Consider the following 27238-nt stretch of genomic DNA (forward strand, 5'->3'; position numbering starts at 1 on the left):
AAAAAAAGTAAAGTGATTTATGACAGAGTTTAGAGGATACTTACGCAAAAATACATCGGTACTTTGTAGAACGGTGACGTCACGGTGGTCATATGTATTTTTTTCGTGAATGAATATACATTTATGATAAAAAATAGTTACTGTACTGCTTAGAGTACCATACTGTAATATTAATGTAATCACATCAAAATAAAGTAATCATTGTTCATTGTACACTGTAAACATGTAAAGTGTATTTTTGTCTTTTGAAAAATGGATTCCCCAAGGAATTATTCCTTGAAGAGGCTTTTTATTATGAAGATATGCCAATAATATATAAGATTTGCATTTTATTATGAATATATGACAATAATATATAAGGTAAAAATGGTTTTATTACGTTTACACTTCGTCGCCGATTGCAAACAACATACGATAATCTATGACAATTATCGTTTGTATGACTGCAGTGTTCAGAGAAGTTGATTACGTTATACCAAAACAATAATGAAGTTCGAATTGAAAATTTATGTTTTCCTAAATGTTATTACTACTGTAATTACACTACTACTATTAACATTTCTAAAAGGTTAAGAATGACAAAGGTGCTGTGAAGTGTAACTCAATGTTTACATTTCTGCTGGCCGCTCAACTACAAGTTGATGCCAATGACGTGGAATTATTCCATGAATAGGCTATATATCATGAAGATATGCCAATAATATATAAGGTGAGAATGGTTTTATTACCTTTATTGTCAGTTAATATCATAATGTGAATCTGTTCATGCATTTGTTGGTTATCGGAACCGGACGAGGCTTAGCCTACCACCGACAAGCCCGGATGCTGTGATTCATACCAGCGATATATAGACTGAGAAGTGGTCCCAGGAAAAACCTGTGATTAACTGAATCCGTGATTGCTGATCCGTGACTAAGCGAGGCCCCACTGTACTGAAAATATTCACTTGCTTTACCTTAAAAAAGAAATAGGATAACTCAGGACACTTTACACTTGGATAAAGCTAATTCTTCTCACCCAGGCTGCAAAAGAAAGAATTAAAGCAACACAACTTGTCCTAGAACTTAAATGATACTGGCTGAGCCTAGACTGATTTATAACAGAAAAGGAAAATATTTCATTATTTCAACATCAAACTTAAATTAATTCAATACAGTAACACTACCATCAAGATTTTATCAAATAAACTAGTCTAGGGGAACACGAGTAGGTTCAACCTAGCCTAGCTTGACACTTGGTATGACTTACATGGGGCATCATTCCCCAGGCTTGTAAGCAGATACAGTAAGCCTCACCTATTCAATACACATACCTAAATGAACTTTAAGTCAATACTAATCTCTCAACTAACCACTGCACAAAAAACTTGGCAGGGATAGAAATTGAAGTATGTACTTACTAAATCTAGGCTAGCCTAAAGCTCGGGCATAGGTACCTTACCTTACACTTCAGTTTACCTAAATTGGCCTACCTACTAGGCTATGACATAAAAATGTTATAATAAATGATAAAGGAGGGCTTATCTGCACTACTGTTAGGCTGAAAGATGACTCAAACTCCAGGTTGGCTTAAACTATTATGAAATATTCTTAGACTAGTCTTATCCAAGGGAGGGCCTCAGAATCACATCCCTCGAGATCCCTCTAACAGCTCAATCTTCCCTCCAAAAACTGCCGCTCCTTCCGGTAGCGTATTATAACCTATGTCTTTTGTTTTGTTTTGAAAAGTTCTCTTCAGCCTAAAGTTAGTCATTTACTCAAGCAAACGGTATAATGTGGGAAAATGAGGCCCAACAGAAAATCTAAATGAAATTAACAGTCACCAAACATAATAAACAAAAAAAAGGGAAAAGTGAAACTAATATCTCCAACGTAATTTTCATTCATAATGAACGATCCTGAACGGACTGCTCACCTGCGAGGAATTACTCACACCAACACTGAATAGCAATACAATGACCTGACACCACTAATCGGAAGTACGCAGCTAATACCAATCACCAAAACCAAACTAAAACACAAACAAAGCTGCAGAAACTCAAACTCGAATGACGAAGCATCTCACAGCACAACGCAACCTCTAACCTATGATCCACCTACCACTACCACAAGAGAGAGAAAAAAAAACCCAAAACGCTGAACTTGTCAAAACTCGACACCTCGTTTTCTTTCCCTCAGTTGACTCATGGATGCAGTTACTGTCTCCTTAACATAGAGTCTTGGATACAGTATACGTACTTGGCTGCTGTCATCTCCTGCCACTAGGTGTTGCCTCCTGTCAGCAGCTGTCTAGTTCTGTTGCCCTCTGGCAGAAGAAGAGGGAGAAACTCCTTCGGTTTGATCAGCTTTTGTTGCAGCATTACACTTTGCTGTATCCTCATTTATTTGAGGAAAAAGGCCACATAGAGAGTATGCCTCGCTTGTCTTAGAGTATTTTGCCGCCCTTTAAGTATTTGGAGAAGAGAACCTAAGCTTTCTCTTTCAGTTAGAGAGTGTTTCGTAACTTTTCTCCTACTTGGTCGCAGAAAGCTCCCTTTAGGTCTTCTGTGGCTTGTCTTCTAGTTATTTATGAAGTCGTGGAGAGCTGTAGACCGCCTCTGGCAATACAGGCACTTAAACCGTCTTCAATTGGAGGTTCGGTTTCTCCCTCTTTCCTGTGGAAAGATGAACTTAAGAATGACAGGTGCTTTAGGCATACTGAAATGGAGTCTCAGTCTAGCTTGTTGAGTTTTTATCTTTTACTCAGTATGTTGTCTCTTCTTTGCGTCAGCTTAGAGGGGTGGAGGTCTGCCAACCTAGGGATCTTGTGAAGCCAGCTTTCAAGGTTTTTGATGCCAGCGGGAGTTTAGCAAGGAAGAGAGTTAGCTTGAACTCATTTTAGATGCTGCAGGCTAATGTTCTCATGCTTATGCTAACTTGGTTTGGAAGAAGTGAGAACACTTTTGCCTCTGTCTGCTTATGCAGCTCATGTTAAGGCGATAGGGCAATATATATTGGCACAAACTTGTTTTATACCTTTCGGGGATAGGTTCAGCCCTCAAGTTCTGGTAGATTGACTGATTATGAAATTTAGGGCTTGAGGACCAAGCGCCGGAATCATCAGGATTTTTCAGCGCCCAAGTTCTGGTAGATGGACAGTTGCAAGCCTCTTGGCATGCTTGGAGAGACTTAGGAGCAGTACCTTACATGGTGGAGGCAGTGAAGCAGTTATGATTCTGTTTTTGGTTGCCCTCCACTGGTTTAATCTCCTATAGCTGTTCCTTTCTCTTCTTCAGCAGAAGTCTCTCTCTCTTTAGTAGGAGGTTGTATATAAAGAGAATGAATGGACCAGGTGGTATTTCACTGGGATTTTACCTCTGACTTTCCTAGCTCCATAGGCAATTGGAGATAGGCAGTCATTCTCGGGCACTTTGAGACTGAATAAATGAAGTGTCTGTCCCCATACTTTTTTATTTTTCTAGTATGGTTTTAGTGACTTTACAAAGAACGATACAAAGAACAATCAGACTTGTGGTGGACATGAAAAACGTATTCCTCTTACCAGCACATCCTCAGTCTCTAAGTTCCTTCAAGGTGTATTTACAAGAAAGTATTGCTGTTCAGTGTGTTTTGTTGGGGTTAGCGTACAGCGTTGCTATAAGTAATTGTCAGGGAATTTGTTGCCCATAGGTGGTGGATGATGATTTTAGGAGCAAGAATCTTTTCTACTGAATCGCTGGTTCAAGTTGGCAAACTCTGTCCACAGTAGTATTCCAAAGACTAAGGACCTTTTGCTTCACTTGGCTTAGTTTCTGTAAATTATGATTTTAAATTCTCACCAAATCCTCATTCTTATCTAGTGATGTGGGGATGGTATTTAAAATTTGCATGGTTGTCTGTCAAAGATGAATAGGCACTAGCTTCTTGAAGAAGTTTAGCCTTGAAGGATACTTCCTGAATGGTTTCTTTAACAGGAAACATGGCCTCACTGGGGATTTTATCAGATAATCAGGCTCAGTTAATGCACCATTTGTAAGTAATCCAGGACCATCATTGTTGCCAGGTTTTATAGGAGGGACTCCAAGAGTTGTCCATTTTATTCTTAAGCCTACGTCCAGGTTTTGGTTTTCCCTTTGTCGTGCAACACAAAACAGAGTTTTAACTAGTGTCATTACACTTGCATGCAACATAGAATGGCCAACACTACAGCTGGTAAAACATACTTTGTCATGGTATTGGAAAGTCCTTCAAAGATGCCTAGTAGGTTTATCCGTGGTCAGAAACAAGTCATTGTGGAAAGTTTGCTGCTTTGAGTGACATGAATAACTTAATATTGGTTTGATAATTCATTCTGTGGAAGGACAGTGTTTGGCAATTGGGGATTCAGAAAGAACAAAACTACCTACAGAATGGCAATTACGTACATCCGTAAGTTCGGCAGTTGCTGTGGGATTTGAGGAACGCTCATTTAGACTTATTAGCATGCAGATGAACAGGAACAACCAGACAATTACCACTCCTTTGATGGCCCTCAGCCTTGAGCAGTGGATGAGTTTCCTTAAATGCTTGATTCAGACTCATAGGCCTTCCCCTTGTATCTACTCTAAGAAAGTACTTTTGAGCAGCTTCAAGTTCAAGAATTGCTTAGTGACTCCTGTAGAGCCCTTGTAGCCTCAGAGCAAATGGTTTTCAGATGGAAATCAACTCAAACTACAGAATTCCATGCACTTCAACTAACTTCTGCATCTCATACTTAACTGCTTGGAGATGCTAGAATGTCTCCTCATAATAAGGGATTTTCAAGGTATCATAGGATATATCCTCAAGTGGAAAAAACCATGGCCTTGTGTCAGAAGAAGTGGTCTGTGTATTGCTGAGGGTTCCATTCTAGAGGAATTTTCAGCACCTGGAACCTTGTAGACGTAAATGTTTTGCTGCTTTCTTAGACATATATAAGACTTTTTCGCTGTCCACTTTGAAGGTTATCGTTCCATACTTCCTCAGTATTGTATCATGCTTTTAGATTTCGCTGAGGATCAGCAACGTAAGGTATTGAGATATAAGACCCTTCAGCTCAATATCAGTCTCTCTCTGGAGTCTAGATGCAGGTGTAAACTTTATCTGCAGATTCTTTTGACCCTTTGGATGCGTTCCATTGAATTATTTAATATGAAACGTTTTATTTAGCACTACGTATTGGCAGTTAAAAGGGTAAATTTATTGCAAGCACCCTTCTTAAAGCTGGTGTAAAGGGAATGCAGTTTTATCTTCTTGTCTTAGAGCTGAGAATGATGTTAAGGATGTTTTTCAGAGAACTATAAGAATTCCAGTTTCACCTCCTTAGTGAGGAAGAAGAGGAAACAAATCTCTGTCCTGTTATGGCAATTAACACTTACTCAGATAGATTAAGCCTGGAAGAGGTTGTTATAATTTTTTGTTATTTTAGAACTAGCTCCATACCTTCTACCTTTATTGTTTTAACCCCTCACTACCTTAAGTATGCAGAATTGTGTTTGAAAACAGTAAAGACCTTAGTCTGCTACTGGTAGTGGGTAGTCTTTTGCACAACCGAAGAAAGAGCAATCCTTTAGGCTCTCTGTTTATATCCCAGGTTTTAATATTTTGGGGAGCGTGAAGGTACAAGTTTTGTATAGGAGCATACCTTTATATCATAAAGGTAGTATTTATTTTAAGTGACTGTCATTTTATAGGGCTTTTGGACCCAGGCACAGGGGTCCCCTGGGCATCCTTTCTGTTTCATTCTGGCTGAATTGAAGCAATTTTCTCTGCAAGGCTGCTCGTTGTTGCACACGTATGAGAGCTTTGCTCCCTGAATGGAATCCAACTTCTGGTGGTAGTAAGATCCGGGAAAGGATTTCAGATCAGGTAAGAATGTTTTGGGTTTCATGCAAGGAACCTTTAGCTCAATTGGCTGAGCAGATTGTGTGTCTTAACTGCACTAAACACCATCCTCTTCTCAATGTAGGAATCAACTAACTTTAACAGTAGGTAAGATTCATCCCAAATAATGTAAATTTTCATAGTAGAATTTATTATTTGGATATTTACCTACTGTTAAAGTAGACCCCACCCAGCGGCTGTCAAGGAGAATTCTGACGAGCTAAAACATTCAAAACACCCCTGGTGGAGAACAGGTGAACTAGACAGTCGCCCGAGCGGCCATTTGATTTTGTTGTTAAATGCACTCACTTAAGGGTGAGGAGATATAAGCTAATTTTAACAGTAGGTAAGTATCCAAATAATTTTATTAGGAAAATTTATATTATGTGTTATATTTAAGGGCATTTTTACTAGTTTTGGTTTTGCTTCAGTTGCATAGATTTAGAAATTTCATTTTTTATATGCCTTCCTTTCTTTGTGTCAAGCAGTTAAACTTTATTTCATCCAATTTTCATATTTCTTTTAACAAATCCTTTTGGCAAACTGTGAGAGTAGAAATGGGACTTGGTTGTTACGTTATTTTTTATTATTAGGTTGTCACATTATTTTTTATCAACAACCAATTATTTTGTATCAACAACCAAAGCAAGAACTGATTAAACTTAATTGTGCTCACTAGGATAGCATAACACCTTCCATGTATTAGACTGAAATCTCAAATGAGTGATGGCATCCTTATGAATGCTAAGTTAGAAATTGTTTTTGTTTTCCTTTTTGTGTTCAGCTGACCACGTCAGGCCTAGCAGTGGTTCACCACAGCTAGCAGTTGTAGTTAATCTGTGTTTATCTTGTAAGTTTACAAGCATAGGTACAGTTTATTTATCCAAAGTAAATGAGTTTAAGAATAGGCTTTAAAGAGAAATTACTTATTAATGATGAATAAATTTACTTTTTGCAGGTTGTCATTAAGTCAAGAAAGCTTACCTACAAGCTACAACAGTGGAATAATCTTGCAACCACCTCTTCCATCACTTCCACCAGTCACACCACCATCCCCAGATTCGTCACCTGTATCTTCTGGGATTACTCAAACTTTTTCTGCAGTACCTCAGGTAAAATAGATAAAGTTGAAAGAATTACTGTGTATTGATTCTGCTGTTTGTCAGCATTTTCCTCGGAGGAGTCATAGTACAAACTAAGTTTAGCTGGTTTTCTGAAGTTTGTTTGTGAGTGGTTAGAAGTAAGAACATTAACCAGTTTTCATATTTTTGAACTGACAATTTGGCAAATGTTTTCCACAAAATCCTTTTACTGTATTGCTTGTTGAAGTAGTTGTATTAATTGATTAGATGTTCTCTAAAATGGTGAGACGAGTCTTAACAGATGGGTTTTAAGATTATTCACACTATAATTCTTGCACAATTTTTTTTTCTAAGTCCCCTGTAGTATATTACTCTTATTCTTTCATGTGCTCTAATGCCTTTACATTAAAGAATTTTCTAATTTTTACTTCATCATCACCTCCATTATTATCAATTATAGAATATTCACATGTAGGCAAGATATGGGAAAATAAAGTCATTGTAAGAAGGTCTTTTGTTTTTGAATAAGTATTAAACAGCCCTTTGTTGAAAGATGTTAATAATTGTGATCCTTGATTAAGGCATTATATCATAAAAGTAAAATACAGTACAGTATTAATATTCTAAATTTAGTATTATCTACTCTAACCTCTCAGTGGTCTGGTTATAATAATAATAATAATAATAATAATAATAATAATAATAATAATAATAATATTGTAATGATAATAATTTAATTTTATATTTTTCTTACCTTTCTTTTTTGAATTGTACATTGCAGATAATGGATAACCTTTAAACAAACCTTTCCCCTAATATGCAAAAATATATGGTAATAACTGTATATGGTCAACAAAACACCAAACCTTAATCTATATATGCCCAGTTTGTATGTACTTTATTTTGCAAGGAAAATAGAAAAGTAATAGTGTACTTATAATTAAGAGGACTTGACCCACTGTAAGTGATACTGGGATTGAAGAAAAGGAACTAAGGGCAGTTTTTTTAAATTCATCTTGCTCATTTTATTGTTTTCAAATTCTTTTTATTTACATGATTGTTCACTTGCGCACACAACATACAAATTAGCAATGTAATGTACTATTTGTCATGTGGTTGACTGTTGCATCCAAGTTTTTCAGTTCCTGACTAAACAAGTCCACAAAACTTTACATATGTAGAGCCTGTCTCTGTTCTAAATACATATATATTACTTATATGGTAGATTTTAACAGCTGTTACCAGTCTTCAAAGCTTTTTTTCAATCGGAATACAGTAGTAAATGTAATTCATTTTCTTTCCACACTTCATGTAACTGCACTTGGACCATTGACTGCACCTTTTCAGTACAAACTTCTTGTGCTCATAAGTGCATTAACTGGCAGTGGAGAAAATTGAGGTGTAATTCATGCAGATGAATGTGTGGAACCAATATTGAACAGTCTGCAGTCTGGATGGGAGCACAAAAAATGTCATGAAGCTGTATTCAAAGGCTGTTTTAGTTTTATACCAAGATATTGTCAATTCTCCCAGTTCCTTAATTGTTGTCATTCCATACAGACAGATCCAACAAACACTAAGAAATTTTTATCTCTCTCTCTCTACATGTTTGAAGAGCTGTGAAAATCATATTAAATGATACATGTGATTTAGTTATGAAAGGTCAGTGAGTACAAGGCAGTGAGAAAAAAAGAGCAGCCAACTGGAGTAACAACTTAGGACAGTGTTAGGAGTCCGGTGTTAAGACTTAGAAGTCTGGCTGGTTTTCATATTTAGAATGTTTACAAAAGAATGAAGTCAAGTGTTCATGGCTCAAATTGTGGACAGGTAAACTGCACATGACCCAGAAATAATAAATAAATAAATTTCACATCAACTCGAAGTAACATGTTGGCAAGTTGAAATTTAAGAAGCTTACTTTTTTTAAGGTAATGATTAAATATAGTAAAAAATCTCCAAATTTTATCTGGCATCAAATTTGATATATAATCCTTTTGGTGTTATTTTAACTATTCATTTTCTGAAGAATTTCTGACAATTATAGCAGGAAAAATATTACATAATGATATTGCTGGTCTCCATATTCTATATATTTTTTTTTTACCTCTTTACTTCTGATTTTTTATGGGTTGCATACTATGTCACACAGTATCAAACCAACCATTGCCTTTTAGAGCCTTTTACTTTACCTCAAAGTGATGATCTTCAAACCAGAGCATATGCCATTATTAGGCAATAGTTTGCCTGTACAAAATGTTTTTGAAAATTAACATTTTATGTTTTCTATGTTGTAAGTTTTTGAAATTTATTTTGTTCACTTTATTTTGTTATTGGTGCAGATGCTGTCCACTGAGCCCTTGGCTAGCGGTAGCCTCGTCTTCAGCCCTGTCCCTCCAACTCTTCTGCACCTAACCCCTTCACCACCTCAGTCATCATATAATGATCATCCAACTCCCATTCCACTTGTGTTTTCCCCAGCAACTCCCCTAAACACCATTCAAGTTCATGAAACAGAGTCTAGTAATTTTGTAAGTGAAGGACATCAGATGCAAGCAAATCCAACTTTTCAACTTTATACAGAGTCAAGGAATTTGAATGATGATACACTGTATTTCCAACAGTCTCCTACGTCTATATCTTCAGAAATGAGCCCTAATCTACCTACCTGTATTCCAGATTTACCTGAACACAGTAATTCAGTAAATTTAGTAGTAGAATCACCATCCTCCTCAAACAACCTTACCAGTATTCCTCAGACTGGTTTGATTATGGATAGCAATCCTGCCTCACTCACCCATGAAAGTGTCCCCCCTGTTCATCATCAACATACCTACCAGTTGTCAGATGCTCAGGTTGATGGCTGTAGTGGTTCCTTCGATTTACCTTCTCCTGAGGTTTCTGCTATTGTACCTCCGTCCGTATCTGTTCCTTCTGCTGGTGCTTATTCATCTTATGTTCAGCAAAACCCTCTCTCCTCGGATACCTTAACCTGTACAACGCAGTCAGCCGTACATACCCATTCTCTTCCTGTAAACACAAGTTGTAACAGTAATACAGATTATGCTAATGCTGACGTACCGATTGCAGCTTGCACTGTAGCAAATTCTATACCAGCCTCAACTCCTCCAGCATACTCCTCAGTGGGCTCTGTATTCCCTATTCCCATTCCTGCTTTCCTAAATCCTTTCTCTGGAAGTGACCCTGATGCAGAACCCCCAACCAATAACGTATGTGAGTCTTCTGCTGGTGTACCAGTGGCAGAGGAACCTAGTTCAGTTAAGGTATTGTTTTTATAGGTTTTTATTTTATTTGGAATTTTTTTTTATATTATTATAACCAAATGCTAGTGTGCAATTCAACTAGTCTTCAGGGTTTTATATTGAATTGGATATATCATTATTAACCTCAGGTGGTGTGTTTTCTCTTCTTACCCTTTTATTGATTTATATTTGTGACCATTACTAAAGTTAGGAATTTAATTTATTTCATTTTAGTTACTCTTCATAACCAGACAATTTTTGTGAACTTTGGGTAGAAATGCCTTTGTGAACAGAATTTAAGTAGAAATTAAAGAATGTAGCATGTACATGCTGTTATATGTAATATTCGTTCTAGTAAAGATCTTTTACTGTAAATTCATGTAAATACTGAGGATCTAATGCTTAATTACTGAATTTTTAAAGTATTTTCAAAATGAAGCTTTGGCCTGCATTTACCATTTCTTTATTAACCAAGAAATTTAATTAACAGTAAATTGAATGAGCAAAGCAAAACTCGTGAGGAAATATTTAGATATGATAATTGATGTGATGATTTTGAAATAAGAAATTTGTTCATGAAACTTACCTGTCAGATATATATATAGCTGTATTCTCTGAAGTCCGACAGAATTTCTAAAAACTTACGACACACGTAGTGGGAGTAGGGTGGTTAGTACCCATTCCCGCCGCTGGGAGGCGGGTATCAGGAACCATTCCCATTTTCTATCAGATTTCTTCTGTCGCCGGTGTTGTAAACAACTGTTTACACACCTCCGCCTCAGGATTTTGGAAAACTTTTCATTGGCTTGAGTATCCTCTTGACTTTTTGGTTTTTTGTTTTTGGATCGATAGCTTGGCATACGTGACTTTGGATTGTTTTGAATTTGGCTTGGTTTTTTTCCTTAAATATGTCTGGATCTAGTTCGGCTAGCGCCAGGGTGTGTTTGAAAGATGAATGCAAGGTGAGGCTACCAAAAGCCTTGGTTGATCCTCACACATTGTGTAAAGGTTGTAGGGGACAAGTTTGTATGTATGATTTTCGCTGTAATGAGTGCAAAAGTTTGGATGATGTACAATGGAAGACGTATGAATCCTACGTAAATAAATTAGAGCGTGACAGGATCAGGAGGTCTTCCTCCAGGAGTAAATCGGGTAGCAGACAGGGTCTTAATGTAACCCCTTCTAACCCTCCTTTAGATTTTGTCTCTCCTAACCCCGTAGTGTTGCCTTCAGGCCCTCAAGTGGTGTCTGCGGAGGGTAATGCTCTTTCGCTTATTCTGGATTCATTGAAAACGCTTGAATCTAAAGTTCTTGCCCTTGAAAACAGGCAAACTAAGTGCAGTGATAGTGCCCCTAGTGAAGTGGAGGGGGCGTCAGATCGGCCCTATAGCGCCTCTAGGCTGGGACCTCTGCCGGACTCCCAGGACTCAGGGAGAGGGCATGTCGAAGGCCGAAGGAGGGTTACGGGGATCCCCCACCGATCTGACGTCCCTTCAGCAGTTCCTGTGGACGCATCCCAGGCTGCTAAGGAGCGTGCTCGAGCACGCATCCTGAGAGATTGTTTCTCGTCTTCCGACGCGTCCTCCCCGCGCAAGGGGTGGGAATCTCGTCCGGATTCGCGACTTTTGAAGAGGACTCTTCAAGATCAAGACGCTTCACGTCATGCTATGTCTGATTGGCATTCTTCTCCGGAAAGCGTAGCCTTTCCGCCCCAGAAGAAGTCTAGGACGTCATCTGATGATGACGCCTTCGAGCGCCCCAGTCGCTCTAGAGCCAAGGCTGTTCCTGGGAGAAGGAAGAAGGCGTCCCCTCGCCCCTCGCCTTCTCACAGGCACAGCTCGTCTCCTCGTAAGGAGTCTTCTCAGACTGAGATAATCCTTGCTATGCAACGGCAACTGGACGCTTTACTTAAGCAGAAGGAGACGGTTCCTCGTCGCAAGAAAGACGACAGACTTCCGATCAAGAGAACAAGACAGTCTTCTCCACCTGCTGCTCTTTCGTCCCCGTCTCCTGGTATTTCGCCCTCTAGACTTCGTTCTGCTCCCCAGTGTTCGTCTAGAGGTGGCGGTAGACGTCATGAAAGAGAGAGGTCTCATCACGCTCCCCTCTCTTCTCGTCAAGAAGACGCTCGGCATTCCGACTTCGACGTTTCTGCTGGCGACGATGTTGTTCTTGTCGGACGAACTTCAGTACGTTCTGCTCCTCTTCGACATGCTCGTGTCGACGCTCAATGGGACGCTCGTCAGGTGGCAGGCCCTGTTTCTTCGCGGGACGTTCGTAGGGACGCTTCGCTGGACGTTAGGAGAGACGCTCCGCTCGACGCTTCTTTTGACGCTTCGCTGGACGCTCGGTTGGGCGCTGATTTGGACGCTTCGTTGGACGCTCGGAGGGACGCTAGGTTGGACGCTCCGATGGACGCTAGTAAACATAGTCGTAAGAGCACTTTGGACGCGAATGTGGAAGTTCGCTATCACTCGGACGCTGTTCCCGAGGCTTTTGCTGACGCTTCATGTCTTCCTACATCTTCACGTTCTCCTCAAGTGGTGATTTCTGACCCTGTGATTGTTAAGGATTCTGTTAAGGGTCCGCTACCCTCTTCTTCTCGTCATCGTTCTGACATGAGACTTGGAGCGAAAGGACTTTTGCCTCTTCCTTCGGGGTTTCACTCGGGTAAGGAAGAAGGGGAACTAAGCTGTTCTTCTGAGGATGTTAACGAAGAACAACCTTCGACGTCGGCTTCTTCAGACTACCAAGTATTGGCTCGGCTGCTTCGTGATTCGTTTGGGGATACCTTCCTTCCTTCTGCCCCTCCTTCTCCTCCATCGCAGTTTTCGTCGTCGAAAGCAAGCAAGACACCAGGGTTTGTGAAAATGAAGACGTCGTTGTCTACCAAGAGAGCTTTCCGATAGGTTAACACCTGGATGGAGTCTAGGAAAGCAAAGGGAAGGACCACTTTCGCCCTGCCTCCAGTCTTAGACTTAGCAGTAAGGCAGGGATGTGGTATGAAACCGGCGAAGAGTTAGGATTGAAGGTTCCTACGTCAGCGCAAGGAGATTTCGCCAGCGTTGTGGATGCCTCAAGGAGATCTCTTTTAGCCTCGGCTAAAGTGTCGTGGACGACTTCCGAACTTGACCATCTTTTGAAGGGACTTTTTAGGTCCTTGGAAGTCTTTAACTTCTTAGACTGGTGTCTCGGAGTTTTAGACAACCAGTCTCGTAAGCCAGATTCGATCAGCTTGGGGGAGCTGTCCAGTGTATTGTCATGCATGGACAAGGCCGTCAGGGATGGCTCAGAGGAGTTAGCCTCTCATTTTTCAGCAGGCGTGTTGAAGAAAAGATCGCTCTATTGCAACTTTGTGGCTAAGTCTGTCTCTCCCTCACAGAGGACAGAACTTTTGTATGCGCCTTTTTCGAGTCATCTCTTCCCCCAGGCTATGGTGAAGGATCTGGCAGTAAGTCTTCAGGAAAAAGCCACTCAAGACCTTTTGGCTCAGTTGTCGAGACGTCCCTGCTGGCCCTTGCCACGTCTTCAGGAGTCCAATCGAATAGAAAGCAGAAGCCCTTTCGTGGAGGGACTTCCGCTAGATCGTCACCCCGAGGAAGAAGTCTTCCTAGAGGTAGAGCCCCGGCTAAGTCTAGGGGCAAGAAGTGAGAGATCCTTCCTTCAGTCACCGGTAGGAGCCAGGCTGCAGTTGTTTGGAGAGGCCTGGAGAGAAAGAGAGGCGGACACCTGGTCTCTCAACGTCATAGAGAAGGGGTACAAGATACCTTTCGTAAAGCCCCCCCCCCCGCTGACTTCCACTCCCCGGGACTTGTCCCCGTCGTATCCTCGAGAAAAGCGGAAGATACTTTTCGACCTGCTCGAGCAGAAGCTCGAGAAGCGAGCAGTGGAACAGGTCTTAGACCTGACAACGCCAGGATTTTACAACAGATTGTTTCTTGTACCAAAACAATCGGGAGGGTGGCGGCCGGTCTTGGACGTAAGTCGTCTAAACCTCTTTATAGAGAAGCAGAGGTTCAAGATGGAGACACCTCAGTCAGTTCTGGGGGCCTTAAGACCTGGAGATTGGATGGTATCACTCGACCTGCAGGACGCCTACTTTCACGTCCCGATACATCCCCAATCTATGAAGTACCTTCGGTTCGTCCTGAAAGGGAAGGTCTTTCAGTTCAGGGCTCTTTGTTTCGGACTGAGTACGGCCCCATTTGTCTTCACCATCTTAATGAAGAACGTGGCGAGGTGGCTCCATCTTTCCAACATCAGGATCTCGCTCTATCTGGACGACTGGCTCATATGAGCCTCTTCGCAGACCCGGTGCCTGAAGGACCTGCAAACGACTCTGTCTTTAGCTGCGTCCCTGGGACTTCTGGTGAACTTCGAAAAGTCACATCTGACCCCAACACAGTCCATCGTGTATCTGGGGATTCAGATGGATTCAGTGGCTTTTCGGGCTTTTCCGTCCCAGGAACGTCAGCAACAAGGCATAGAAAAAGTGTCAGCCTTTCTAGGGAAGGATTCATGCTCGGTGAGGGAATGGATGAGTCTGCTGGGGACCATTTCCTTGCTGGAGAAGTTTGTTTCCCTGGGGAGGCTACACCTCCGACCTCTTCAGTTCTTCCTGTCGGACAACTGGACAGACAAGGACAACTGGACAGACAAGGACAACTTCGACATGATGTTAACTGTCTCAGAAGAGGTAAAGAGCCATCTAAGATGGTGGCTCGATCCGTGGAAGCTGTCAGAGGGCATATCCCTCAAGCTTCGGAACCCCGACCTAGTGTTGTTCTCCGACGCGTCATCCACGGGGTGGGGAGCAACACTAGGGGGGAGGAAGTGTCAGGCACCTGGAGAGGGGAACAGGTAGCCTGGCATATCAACTTCAAAGAGCTGGCAGCTGTTCAGTTAGCGCTCCAGTTCTTTCAGAACAAAGTCTCCCGTCGAGTAGTCCAAGTCAACTCGGACAACACCACAGCCCTGGCATACTTAAAGAAACAAGGAGGAACACACTCTCGCTCCCTGTTCGCTCTAGCGAAAGAGATTCTGCTTTGGGCGAAGGCGAGAGAAATCACGATCTTGACAAGGTTCATTGCCGGAGTCGAGAACGTCCATGCGGATCTCCTCAGTCGACAAGGACAGTTGCTGCCGACAGAGTGGACCCTCAATCAGGACGTATGCCAGGAGCTGTGGGGTCTTTGGGGATGTCCTTTGGTGGACATTTTTGCAACATCAAGAACGGCGAGACTCCCTCTTTACTGCTCCCCGGTTCTCGATCCGGGGGCAGTAGCAGTAGACGCCCTTTTATGGGATTGGACGGGCCTAGATCTCTACGCATTTCCCCCCTTCAAGATTCTGGGGGAAGTGATGAGAAAGTTCGCAGCTTCGGAGGGGACGAGGTTGACGTTAATCGCCCCCTTTTGGCCCGCAGCGAACTGGTTCACAGAGGTGATGTCCTACCTGGTGGATTTTCCGAGATCCCTTCCGTTAAGGAGAGATCTACTCAAACAGCCCCACTTCGAGAGGTACCACAAAAACCTCTCCGCTCTGTGTCTGACTGCGTTCAGATTATCCAGAAGTTGGCCAGAGCGAGAGGTTTTTCGAAACCTGTGGCTAAAGCTATCGCCACCGCGAGGAGACCTTCATCAATCGCGGTTTACCAATCGAAGTGGGCAGCTTTTAGAAGCTGGTGTAGGAAGAAAGGAGTTTCCTCTACCACTACCTCTGTGAGCCAGATCGCCGACTTCCTACTTTATCTTAGACAAGATCTGAAGCTTGCAGTGTCAACCATTAAAGGCTACAGAAGTGTCTTATCGGTAGTTTTTCGCCATAGAGGTCTTGACCTCGCTAATAACAAGGATCTCCATGATCTATTGAGATCTTTCGAGACCACCAAGGTGCTGCTACCAAAGTTACCTTTGTGGAACCTGGATGTGGTCCTCAAGTTTTTAATGTCAAGTCGCTTTGAACCTCTTTACTCTACATCTTTGCGAGATTTGACGAAGAAAACTGTATTCCTAACTGCTCTGGCGACGGCGAAGAGAGTTAGCGAAATACAGGCTATTAGTAAACACGTCGGCTTCAAAGGGCATAATGCGGTCTGCTCTTTGGGTATGTCTTTTCTGGCTAAGAACGAAAACCCTTCCAATCCTTGGCCTAAAACGTTCGAGATCAAGGGTATGGCAGAGATCATTGGTCAAGAGCCAGAGAGAGTCCTGTGTCCTGTTAGGGCTCTTAGAGAATATCTTCGTAGAACAAAGGATTGTAGAGGTTCTGCGGAGAACTTATGGTGTTCGGTCAAGAGACCAAATATGCCCATGTCCAAGAATGCACTGGCATTCTTTTTAAGAAACACCATAAAGGAGGCGCACTCTTCTTGCAAAGACAGTGACTTTAGGCTGTTAAAAGTTAACGCGCACGAAGTAAGGGCTATTTCGACCTCGATAGCCTTTCAGAAAAATATAGCCCTTAAAGACATTTTAAGTGCCACTTTTTGGAGGAGTAACTCAGTGTTCACCTCGCACTACCTACGGGAGGTGAGAACGACATATGAAAACTTACTCTCTTGGACCATACGTCGCCGCAGACACTATTTTGGGGGCAGGAGGTAGCGCTCATCCTTTCCCATAGAAAAGGGTAGGTGAGTTTTTAATATTTGTAATGTTTATGGTTGTAGGGTCGGCCGCCGAGTGCGGTCGTCCCTTCTTTTAGCCTTTGGTATATGGGAGTATTTTGTTAGGCTAACTTAGGTGGTGGTTTTGCCTCGTTGCCCTCAGAAGTATGGTCATGGTCTAGTCACATTGTGGTCCCGTCCCCATTGACAGATCATCTAGAGCGCACCAACTACACAGGTCACTACCTTGTTGGTAACTCTAGTGAAGCAGAAGCAGGCTTGGGTGACAGTAATCACGAAGTCAGCTATGCTAACAGGTAAGGAACCAAGATGTCAATCATCTACATTTATATGTTTCCTAAAATCCTTTTCTGTCTCTCCCACCGCCAAAGGTGGGATTCAGCTATATATATATCTGACAGGTAAGTTTCATGAACAAAATGATATTGTTAAGATACAATAAAGTTTGTTCATACTTACCTGGCAGATATATATATAGCTGTATTCTCTAAAGTCCGACAGAATTTCTAAAAACTTACGACACACGTAGTGGGAGTAGGGTGGTTAGTACCCATTCCCGCCGCTGGGAGGCGGGTATCAGGAACCATTCCCATTTTCTATCAGATTTCTATCTCCACTGTCTCCTGAGGGGAGGTGGGTGGGTACTTAAAATATATATATCTGCCAGGTAAGTATGAACAAACTTTATTGTATCTTAACAATATCATTTCTATTTAACTTAATTTTGTCACCAGTAGAACCTACAACATTAATTTTACCCTGAGTGAATAGTGGCATCTTTTGCTGGGAAGGTGCTGTAAAAAGAATTAAGTGTTGGTCATAATTTTTCTTTACACCATTTAATTGAATTTGTTTACGATGGTAAGGTGGAAAATTGACCAAAAAATTATGCTAGTCTGTAAACAAAGTAGTACCTGCAAATGACATTATGAAATTTCTGGATACCCTCCAAATTTTGAATTTGTTCGACCACACCATTCAGTTTATTGTCAAACATTCCTACAGGGATCAGAAGTTTTGATAGGTAATATTAAAACTGTTCTGATCCCTCACAGAAAGAAAAAAAAAGTTGTTGTTAGAAAATTTAAATGTAATTACTTGTTTATAAGTGCATTATAGTAATACATACGCATGTATTATACAGATAGTAATATTTCCAAGTAGTATTTTATTTTTATCATGCAAAATAGGACTCGATGATTATCATACCAGAATAATTTTGCTAAATTACTGCTACCATTGAATTACATAGCACTTAGGTGTAAGTATTGTATACCTTCATCACTTTACTAAATTATTTGAAAATTTGTACTAGTAGTAAGAATTAGAGAACATATTTAGTATAGTACTGTTATGGCAATTCTTTTCTGGAAACTGGATTGTTGCTGTATTTTTTTATTTGAAATTTTTATTAAGATTCAAAAGAGCATGTGGCCTTTTGTTTAGTAATTGTGTGGACTGGGTTATCCATAATCTTGTGCATTACCGTAGACAAATAACATTGTCATAGACAGATAACCGTCATACTTTTTTCCAGTGCCTTATAGTGTCCAGCTTTATTAGATTTTGTGCTTTTGCCGAGGGCTCTTTCTTTTTCTTTTGTTATGTAAGACTTAGTCTATATTGTCATCATCACATTGTCTCTTTTTTCATTGCTTAAATTCATACTACTGTTAGTAAATGCATAAATGATGCTGCTTGCTTTCATATTCGTTTTCCAGAAGTCCTTCTGAATTATTTTTTCCATTTAATTCTTTTGTCTTAATGTTGCTCTGTAAGACATTTTTTCAATTTCTCTCAGGTTTTCACTCCCTGCTAATCTGGTAAGATAAGATTTTTTTTTTTTTTTTTTTCCAGGACACCACTTCCCTGTACCGTCCAACGTCTTTACTATTTAGTCAGTCGAGTGATGTACCATTTGTGGTTGACCCAAATGCTTCTGTGGATCCTTACCCACCTGGTCACACTACCCTGAAAGAAGTGAAAGACACTCCTGTACCTGTTCAGACTTCTGAGCCAACAGTCCCTCTTCTACTTACCAATTCGGTATTAAATCCACCCCCTCTTACACTACTGTCTTTAGGACAGCAAGTGGTGAGTTTTTACTTTTATCAGTATTGATGAAGTTGAATAGAATTTTTTTTTTAAACAAACCTTTGTTTTATATGGACTTATGCTATGACTCAGAGTGAGCAACTATATAACTCAAAAAAAAAAAAAAAACTATTCTGCTATTCTAGGTGATGAAGGTTCCTCCTTCTGTAGAGACGAGATCTGTAATTCTCTATCCTAACCTACATGATATAAATATTTTATTATAGCTTACATATTGTTGCATTTGCTCTTTGCATGATTATTTTATGTGAATCCAACTTAAGAGTTCCTATTTTCTCTTATTTTGTGGAGTTCCAGATTTATTTTCTGACATCTCTCAACTTTGAAACCACTATATTCCTAAATAACTAATTGGTCATAGGTAATTTTCTTTGCAGTACCCTCTTAAGTTTTATAATACCCTTAAGGTATCATGTTCATGAGTCAGAGCAGCCACATTTTCTTTATGGGATGATGGATAGGCTTCCTTTGAATTAAAGACTACTACAGCCATTTCTGCTGGGGAGCCATATATTCATTATTAATTTCAGAAGCTTGGTAATCTTTGAGATCAAGTAAAGTGTCAACTGCTTTTCAATAATGGTCTATGTATTCTGCGAATATAGAGTTGATTGGGGAGAACATTTGTCATTTTTCTAATGCCGGTGTTGGCCTTCAGAAATAACGAGGAGTAAGGCTTGGGTACGTGTGGGAAATGAACCTTGCAGAATTTGAGAAATTATGCTGTCAGCAATTTACAACTGGACTGTTCCTGGGAATGTGGAGAGGTTACAATAAAATTTGCAGCCTTGAGGTTATGTTTTGTTTGTTTGTTTGTATGAGGTTATGGGACCTCCAGTAACATTTCAAGATGGGCAGAGATGACCTACATGGGAAGGTTGGATGAGAGTACTGATTTTGAGTATCAGACCATGTTCAACATAGAGATTATTGCTGCTCTAGGTACCGAGACTATACCTATGGTTTTGACTATGTATAGGAAGACAATGTCCTTATCTTGTCATGCCCAAATGTAGCAAGGTCCTTGAAGCACCTGGCAGCATCATAGAGTTAAACCCTTTGTGGATGGGTAACATATATATATGTTTACATATAGCTCTGCCCCCTCATTATGGGACCACCTTGACGTGGTGAGGGGGCTCTCGAGCCTCAGAAATTTCTTCCCAGGTTCGAACCCAAGAGTCCCATATGACATTACGTATATATTTTTGGGTTAATGTCTGTGGATTTTTCTAATTTTGTCAAAATTTTCAATATCTAATAAATAAGAAAATATATCATAACTTGGATTGAAGTTAAATCTGAAGCTAAATGGTGGGAAATGTGGTAGATCCATCATCTACCCGACAATGTTCGGACCTGGTTTTCCAGGCAGAACTATTCTGTGGAGCTGGACCATGGATTCCAGGGGGCCCTGGTTCTAGGGATAGAACTCTCAGCATTCTGTCCGGTTTGGTTTGCCCATGACGTGGTTAGAATGGGGATAATTGTATTTACATAATACTCTTAGTCCTACCAAGCGAGTACTGCTTATACTTGGGCCATACTAATCATGTTATGCCACCTCCTTCTGGGATAGGGTAGGGATGCAGACATTTGGGAGTCATTTCTCACTTGTGCCATTGTCGAAGATTTAACTTCACGAAAAGCCAATGATAATATTTTCTAAAGGTATTATTATTATTATTATTGTTTAGTTACATTTTTTTTTTTTTTGCTCTATCACAGTCCTCCAATTCAACTGAGTGGTATTTATAGTGTGGGGTTCCGGGTTGCATCCTGCCTCCTTAGGAGTCCATCACTTTTCTTACTATGTGTGCCGTTTCTAGGATCTCACTCTTCTGCATGAGTCCTGGAGCTACTTCAGCCTCTAGTTTTTCTAGATTCCTTTTCAGGGATCTTGGGATCATGCCCAGTGCTCCTATGATTATGGGTACGATTTCCACTGGCATATCCCATATCCTTCTTATTTCTATTTTCAGATCTTGATACTTATCCATTTTTTCCCTCTTTTTCTCTTCAACTCTGGTGTCCCATGGTATTGCGACATCAATGAGTGATACTTTCTTCTTGACTTTGTCAATCAAATTATTATTATTATTATTATTATTATTATTATTATTATTATTATTATTATTATTATTATTATTTATTTTTCTAATTTTTTATGAAAGAAACAAATTTTGAGTACCCCTGGGCCCCTTGATGGACAAAATTCGGCACAGTTGATGACCACTGGAAATTTATCCCTGAATCTCCCTCAGTCAGTTCAAAATAATACAGCAAAGGAACATCCAGTTCCAAATAAATTATATAATCCTAAACACCCAGCAGGGCCCATAGAAATTATACAAAAAAGTAAAAATCAATCAGAAGATACAAACATAACAACAATGGAAACATACGTAACAGAGAAAGGAAACAAATCTGATACACAGATAACCCACGTAAGGCAAGGTCCAAAGAGGAATAGAAATTATCATCTTAATCCAGCACTGGTGCATTTTGATCATCTTTTTAGACCAGATAACTGGTCGAGATTTCTAGTACTTAAAGCTGAAAATAAAATATTAACAGCAATACTAGAAAATAAATTATTGAATATAGGTCCAACACAAGAAATGGAATGCTGGTATATTAAAGAAAATTAATGGTTACTTCAGGTAACTACGAAAAAAAAGTCCACCACCTTTTTAAATATAAAAGAAATAAATGGCACAAAAATAATAATAATAAGACATGAAACATTAAATTATATACAGGGCACAGTTATTTTACCCAACACTGAAGAAGAAGGACCCTCAAAACAATTGATTCTTGACTCCCTTAAGATACAATAATATACATGATTTAGAAATCTACTCAATTCCAAGTAGGAAAGATAAAAATAAACAATAATATTGCAAAAATAAAATTTACAGGCCAAGACCTCACACTCAAAATCAAAATTCTTGGATATTGGATAAATTAGAGAAGTACATCCATTTATACCAAAACCACTTCAGTGCACTCAATGTTCAAAGTATGGGCACACATACAAAAAATGCCATAATAAAGCAGTATGCGCAGTGTGTGCATCAGACACCCATGCTACTAATTGGAAATGTAAATCTCCAAAATGTATTAACTGTGGACAATCCCATCATGCAAAATCCAAGGAATGCTTCTTTTATCAATACAACACAGAGCTCCAGTTGTTGATGAATAGAACAGGAATGTCAGTCAACGAAGCTAGACTCGAGCTAAAAGTAAGAAGAGTCAGTAATCCATCTAAAAGCCACTCTTTCGCAAATGTAACTAAATATCTAAATATCGATCACTGATTCTCATATCAATAATGCTGAACCCCAAAACAAGCTTGTTGATATATCCACCAGTACCACTAATAACATAGAAGATTCAGATATCCATGGAAAAGAACTTCCAATGGAAGAGGTATCAAATAATAATAATAATCAAACTGACAAAAAGAAGAGAATACTAGAACAAACCCCACCTAAGGGGAAAAAAGTGAAAATTGAAAATTACAATCAATCCAAAGAAACTCCAACTACACCAGGAGAACATTTTAAAAAAGATATTGTACTAACCTCAGCACAAGTTGAAATACATAATTGCCCTCAATCCCAATCAAACAGCCAACATCTGAACAGTAAAGAACCAATTAATCACTCTTTACAATTCCATCAAATAATACTAATGGAAATCATGCCATTGAACCAAACCAAAATGTAACTATCACTCCCCAACCATCCACAAGACCCAAATATTCCATTAACCACAACAAAACAAATAACCCCTCAAACCAACAGTCCTTATCACTACAGGAAAGGACCAATAGAATTGCAGCACCAGAAATTTCTAAAGCTGGATCAAATACTACTGAACCAATAATTAACATTACCAAACATGCTTTGTCTTGTGGTTGTAATGAGTGCTTTGTAAGTGCATATAACCAACTAACCACCAAGGCAGAGGACACAATATGAAATTTTATAGACAATTTTATTAAATTAAGGAAATACTCTTTAACACACCAACATGAGAACGAATTGTGTTCTGAATCCTTAAAATACAAAAAGGAAATTGTAAAATAAAAAATAGACTTATTAATATTCAATTATGAAAAACAAACAACTGCTGAGTCTAATAACCAACATACAAATACAACAATTAAAAAACCACAAATAAACTCAAATGCATATAAATTACAAGGCAAAGTAAAATCGGCAATCAGTTTACAGAATTTAACACCAGTTCCTCCCAATAATGGAATATAAATTATTCAATGGAATATAAATGGCTGCTTAACCCGACTACGTCTGGGTGAATTACAAAGAATCATACGAGACCATAACCCAATGTGCATGTGTCTACAACATATAGGAAGTAACCCAACCCTACAAATATCCAACACTATACGTAAAATTGCCTGTTATTCACCAACTGACAGTGGAAAATTAGGCACAGCTATATACCTTCATAATAGCATAACATATGAACCCTTAACATACCATCTATGCCAAATCAAATAACAGTTATTAAACTGTACATGCCTGACAAAAGTAAAATCACTATTTGCAATTTATATAACCAACCAAACTTCAATGCAAATTTTAGTGATTTTTCTGAAATTATTAGCAAAAGTATACATGAACCCCTACTTATAGTAGTAGATTTTAATGCACATAATCCATTACGGGATACTAAGAACCCCACTGACATATCCAGAACCAGCATAGAAAAAACTATAATGAAACACAACCTGTATTGTTTCAGTGAAAGTGAAGTTCCAACATATTTTTCAAATACACACCTAACTTTTTCCTCAATTGACATTTCATTATGTTCAAATGATGTAGCTGAGAAATTTGAATGGAATGTCCTAGACAATTCATACGCAAGTGACCATTTCCCAATCATTCTGAACTACTTAAGTAACATCAAAATATTGCCACCTACAAGATATAATATCCAAAAAGCTAATTGGGATAAATATTTCCTATACACTCAAAACATACCACCATTCCCACATAACGAAGATCACAATACTTCATGTGAATCCTTCTCAAACTTCATAATAAATGCTGCAGATAAAAGCATTTCAAGAACCAAATCACATTCCACAAAATCCCCTGTCCCTGAAAAAATCACATCATGGAAACAATATGTCTCAAACTTCTTCAAACACATCCACAAGGGATATTTGGCAAAAGATAAGGAAAATCAAGGAAAACATATAAGACCTCCAAGAAGTGCAATACATCTCAATGGAAAAATATACCATGATACTTATGAAATATCAAATATAATTGGAAAACATTTTGAAAACATCAGTGCTTACTGTAGCCTAGATTACATTTTCAAAATATCAGGAAACAAAAAGAAAATATAATACTCAATTTTGAAACACTTGAAGACTTGGAATATAATTATATTTTCAACGTGGATGAACTAGATAGTAATGCCATCAACTCATGTCATCCCTCCGCACCAGGATATGATAAAATATTATTGGAAATGATAGAAAAATTAGCTCCTATAGCTAAATCATATTTATTAAAATTTTATAATAGTATCTGGCTAAAACGTGTTTTTCCTGATAAATGGAAGCATGCCATAATAATTCCAATAAATAAACCAGGAAAGGATGCAAGTAATCCACCCAATTATAGACCGATATCCCCAACAAGCTGGTTTTCCTTATAAACAGATTCAATGTTGACAGATCTATTACTGTCCTCCAATCTCCGTTGGCTTTGGGGACAAGGAAAATGCGGCTGTAAAACCCCTTTGATGGAAGCGATACTTGTTCCACAGCTTCTTTTTCCATCATCATCTTCACTTCTTGCAGAATAAAAGCTTTCTGAGATTCCTGAGCATAGGAGAGGTGCGGTAATGGTTGTTCTGTCAAGGGTGGGGTCACTTCAAACTGAATCAAATATCCGACTCCGAGAACATCCACCACCCACTGCTCCGCTCCAAATTCCTGCCACACCTTCCAGTGATTTGCCAGGCAACCCCCCACTAGTGCGGCTGAGTGATGAGAGGCTCCCATCCTATCATATTGAACCTCTCCCCCTGCCCCTAATACCCCTTCCTCTGTTGGGTCTATTGTGAAAGGGCCAATGAGCTAACTTCTTTGGGGAAGAGGGTCTTGTTGTTCTATTAGAGATGTTATGTCTCACGAGATATTTTCTGAAGTCTTACCTCATTAGAATTAGCCTGGCTTCCAGATGTTTTCCTAACTGCCTGTTGTACTAATCTGTCGTTAGTATCCATCCTTCTTCTATCTATAGCATCTTCCGGTATGCCCTCTGGCAACAGCAATTGAGACTAGGATATCCCCTTTCCTCATTGCTAACAGGGAATCCAAGTCAACAGTGAGGTTTAATCTAGCCAATACTGCATCTCTCTTCATCAACAGGATATTAGCCCAAACATTGGCACTTGAATTCGTCAAGTACGCAATTGCTTTGAACCTGATTGTAGCAATCTGATAAACATTGTCTCATCCACTACTTTTCTTTTTACTTCTGAGGATACAATTTTTGCCACTGCTGTTGACCAAAGGTCTAACCAAGAAGCAGTCTGAAAGATAAAAGAAGCTGTTGCTTCCAAAGTAGCAGCCTCCTGACAAGTCATTGACGGGCACTCCATCTTAACTTCATCCAAGGTTAATCCAGGTTTTAACCTTACCACATCTGGGTTAATTTGTCTTGATAGCAAAGGAACCAAATCCAGGTTTTAACCTTACCACATCTGGGTTAATTTGTCTAGATAGCAAAGGAACCCTAGGTGCCGCATAATATTTCCTATGTTTCATCAATGGCGGGGAAATAAACTTAAACGATCTATTTGATCTGAACGAATTATCCCTTCCAGCAATCTGTGCATTGACATGCTGTAAAACTGACTCCGCATGACTTGAGCAAGGTAATTCATACGACACCTTCGTATCTTTTTTCAGTCCAAATACCGTATCGATTCCCGGAGGAAGCATACTGGCAGACGCCTCCTTCGTGCTTCTCGAAAGGTTATTGAATTGATGAATCAAATTGACCATCTCCGCATACGAAGCCAGAAACTTCTGGTTTTCCCCTTCCTCCGGTTCCAACGTATTGTGTTCGGCCGTAGGAGAAGCTAGTTCACTTTTATCCTCTGACAAACGTTTGGGTGCGTCATGGCCGCCCTACCCTACGACCGCGGCATCTTTGATCTCTGATGGCCGACGTTGGCTCGATCTCGAATAGTCAGTAGGAGAACGTGACCGCCTAACTTCTTCTCTACTCTCAGATCTAGAGCGAGAACCCCGTCTATACCTCCAAGATGAAGGTTCTCTTGAAACCGAGCTAATTTCCTCTCTCTATCTATTATCATTCAAGGTCATTTGACTATCATCTCCAACGGCTGTCGGGGAAGTTGGCCTTGATCTCTCATCTAGGCAAACAACACCTTCCATCAGCGTATCAGGAGAGGTTACCAACTCTTTATTATTCGACCTTTTAATGGGAACTCTCTCATCCTTTCTCCTTATCTTAAAAGGTCTTACAGGCAAAGCTGATATCCGTTCTCCATTCTTTGTTGAATGCTGCCCACTCACCATTGATTTTACCAACAGCAGTGGAGTCTCCCCTAAACGCTTTGTCCTCACTACTGGCATCTCCGCAGCGGCCGCTATCCCAGCGACCGTCGAGGCTTTCCCTCGTTCAGACGCCTGTAAATAACTTCGTCCGTTAGCGTTAAGCTTACCAGCCACTGTCTTCTTTACTTTGTTGCTGACAGGGATGTGACAGTCATTGCTCGAAGATGAAGAAGAATTTACTCTCCTTCTCTTGGCCCGAGGATCAGTCACGTAGTCCTATATCCTCCAGTGCTTGACTGGTACACGCAATGATGTCATTGAATTTTGCAATGACGCCGAACTATAGGAAGAAGATGATGATGATGATTCATGTCTTCTTTTTGTCTTTCTTATCTATCTTGTACTCTAGAGCTTGTAATTTCTTCGTGACTGTGTGTGCCAAAGAGTCAGAAAGTGTATTCGGCTCCAGAGGCAATGTAGTACTGTGAGAAGCAGTAGGCTGTGACATCGTCGCATCAGCCATGTCCTTGTGTGATGCTGGTTGTGACGTCACCGCTCTTGTAGGGAGAGATTGAACGGCTGCTGCTGGAAGCCCTGCGTGTGCTGCAAAACTGCTTCCAACTTTCTGCACCACCGGAAACATTGATGTTGTTGTTGTTGCCGTGGCATTAGCCCCCATAAAATGCAGG

General features: G+C 39.9%; 1 protein-coding gene across 1 annotated transcript in view; it reads left to right on the top strand.

Moving 5' to 3' along the window:
• LOC135221010 (Golgi-specific brefeldin A-resistance guanine nucleotide exchange factor 1-like) overlaps positions 1-27238 on the top strand; it is a 142035-nt gene that overhangs the window by 110766 nt on the left and 4031 nt on the right. Inside the window, exons 14-16 of the mRNA XM_064258729.1 lie at positions 6838-6991; positions 9301-10242; positions 18707-18943. Coding sequence (XP_064114799.1) covers positions 6838-6991; positions 9301-10242; positions 18707-18943 — 1333 coding nt within the window. The remainder of the gene's footprint in view (positions 1-6837; positions 6992-9300; positions 10243-18706; positions 18944-27238) is intronic.

This window comes from Macrobrachium nipponense, chromosome 2 (genome assembly GCF_015104395.2).
Source record: "Macrobrachium nipponense isolate FS-2020 chromosome 2, ASM1510439v2, whole genome shotgun sequence".
NCBI lineage: Eukaryota > Metazoa > Arthropoda > Malacostraca > Decapoda > Palaemonidae > Macrobrachium > Macrobrachium nipponense.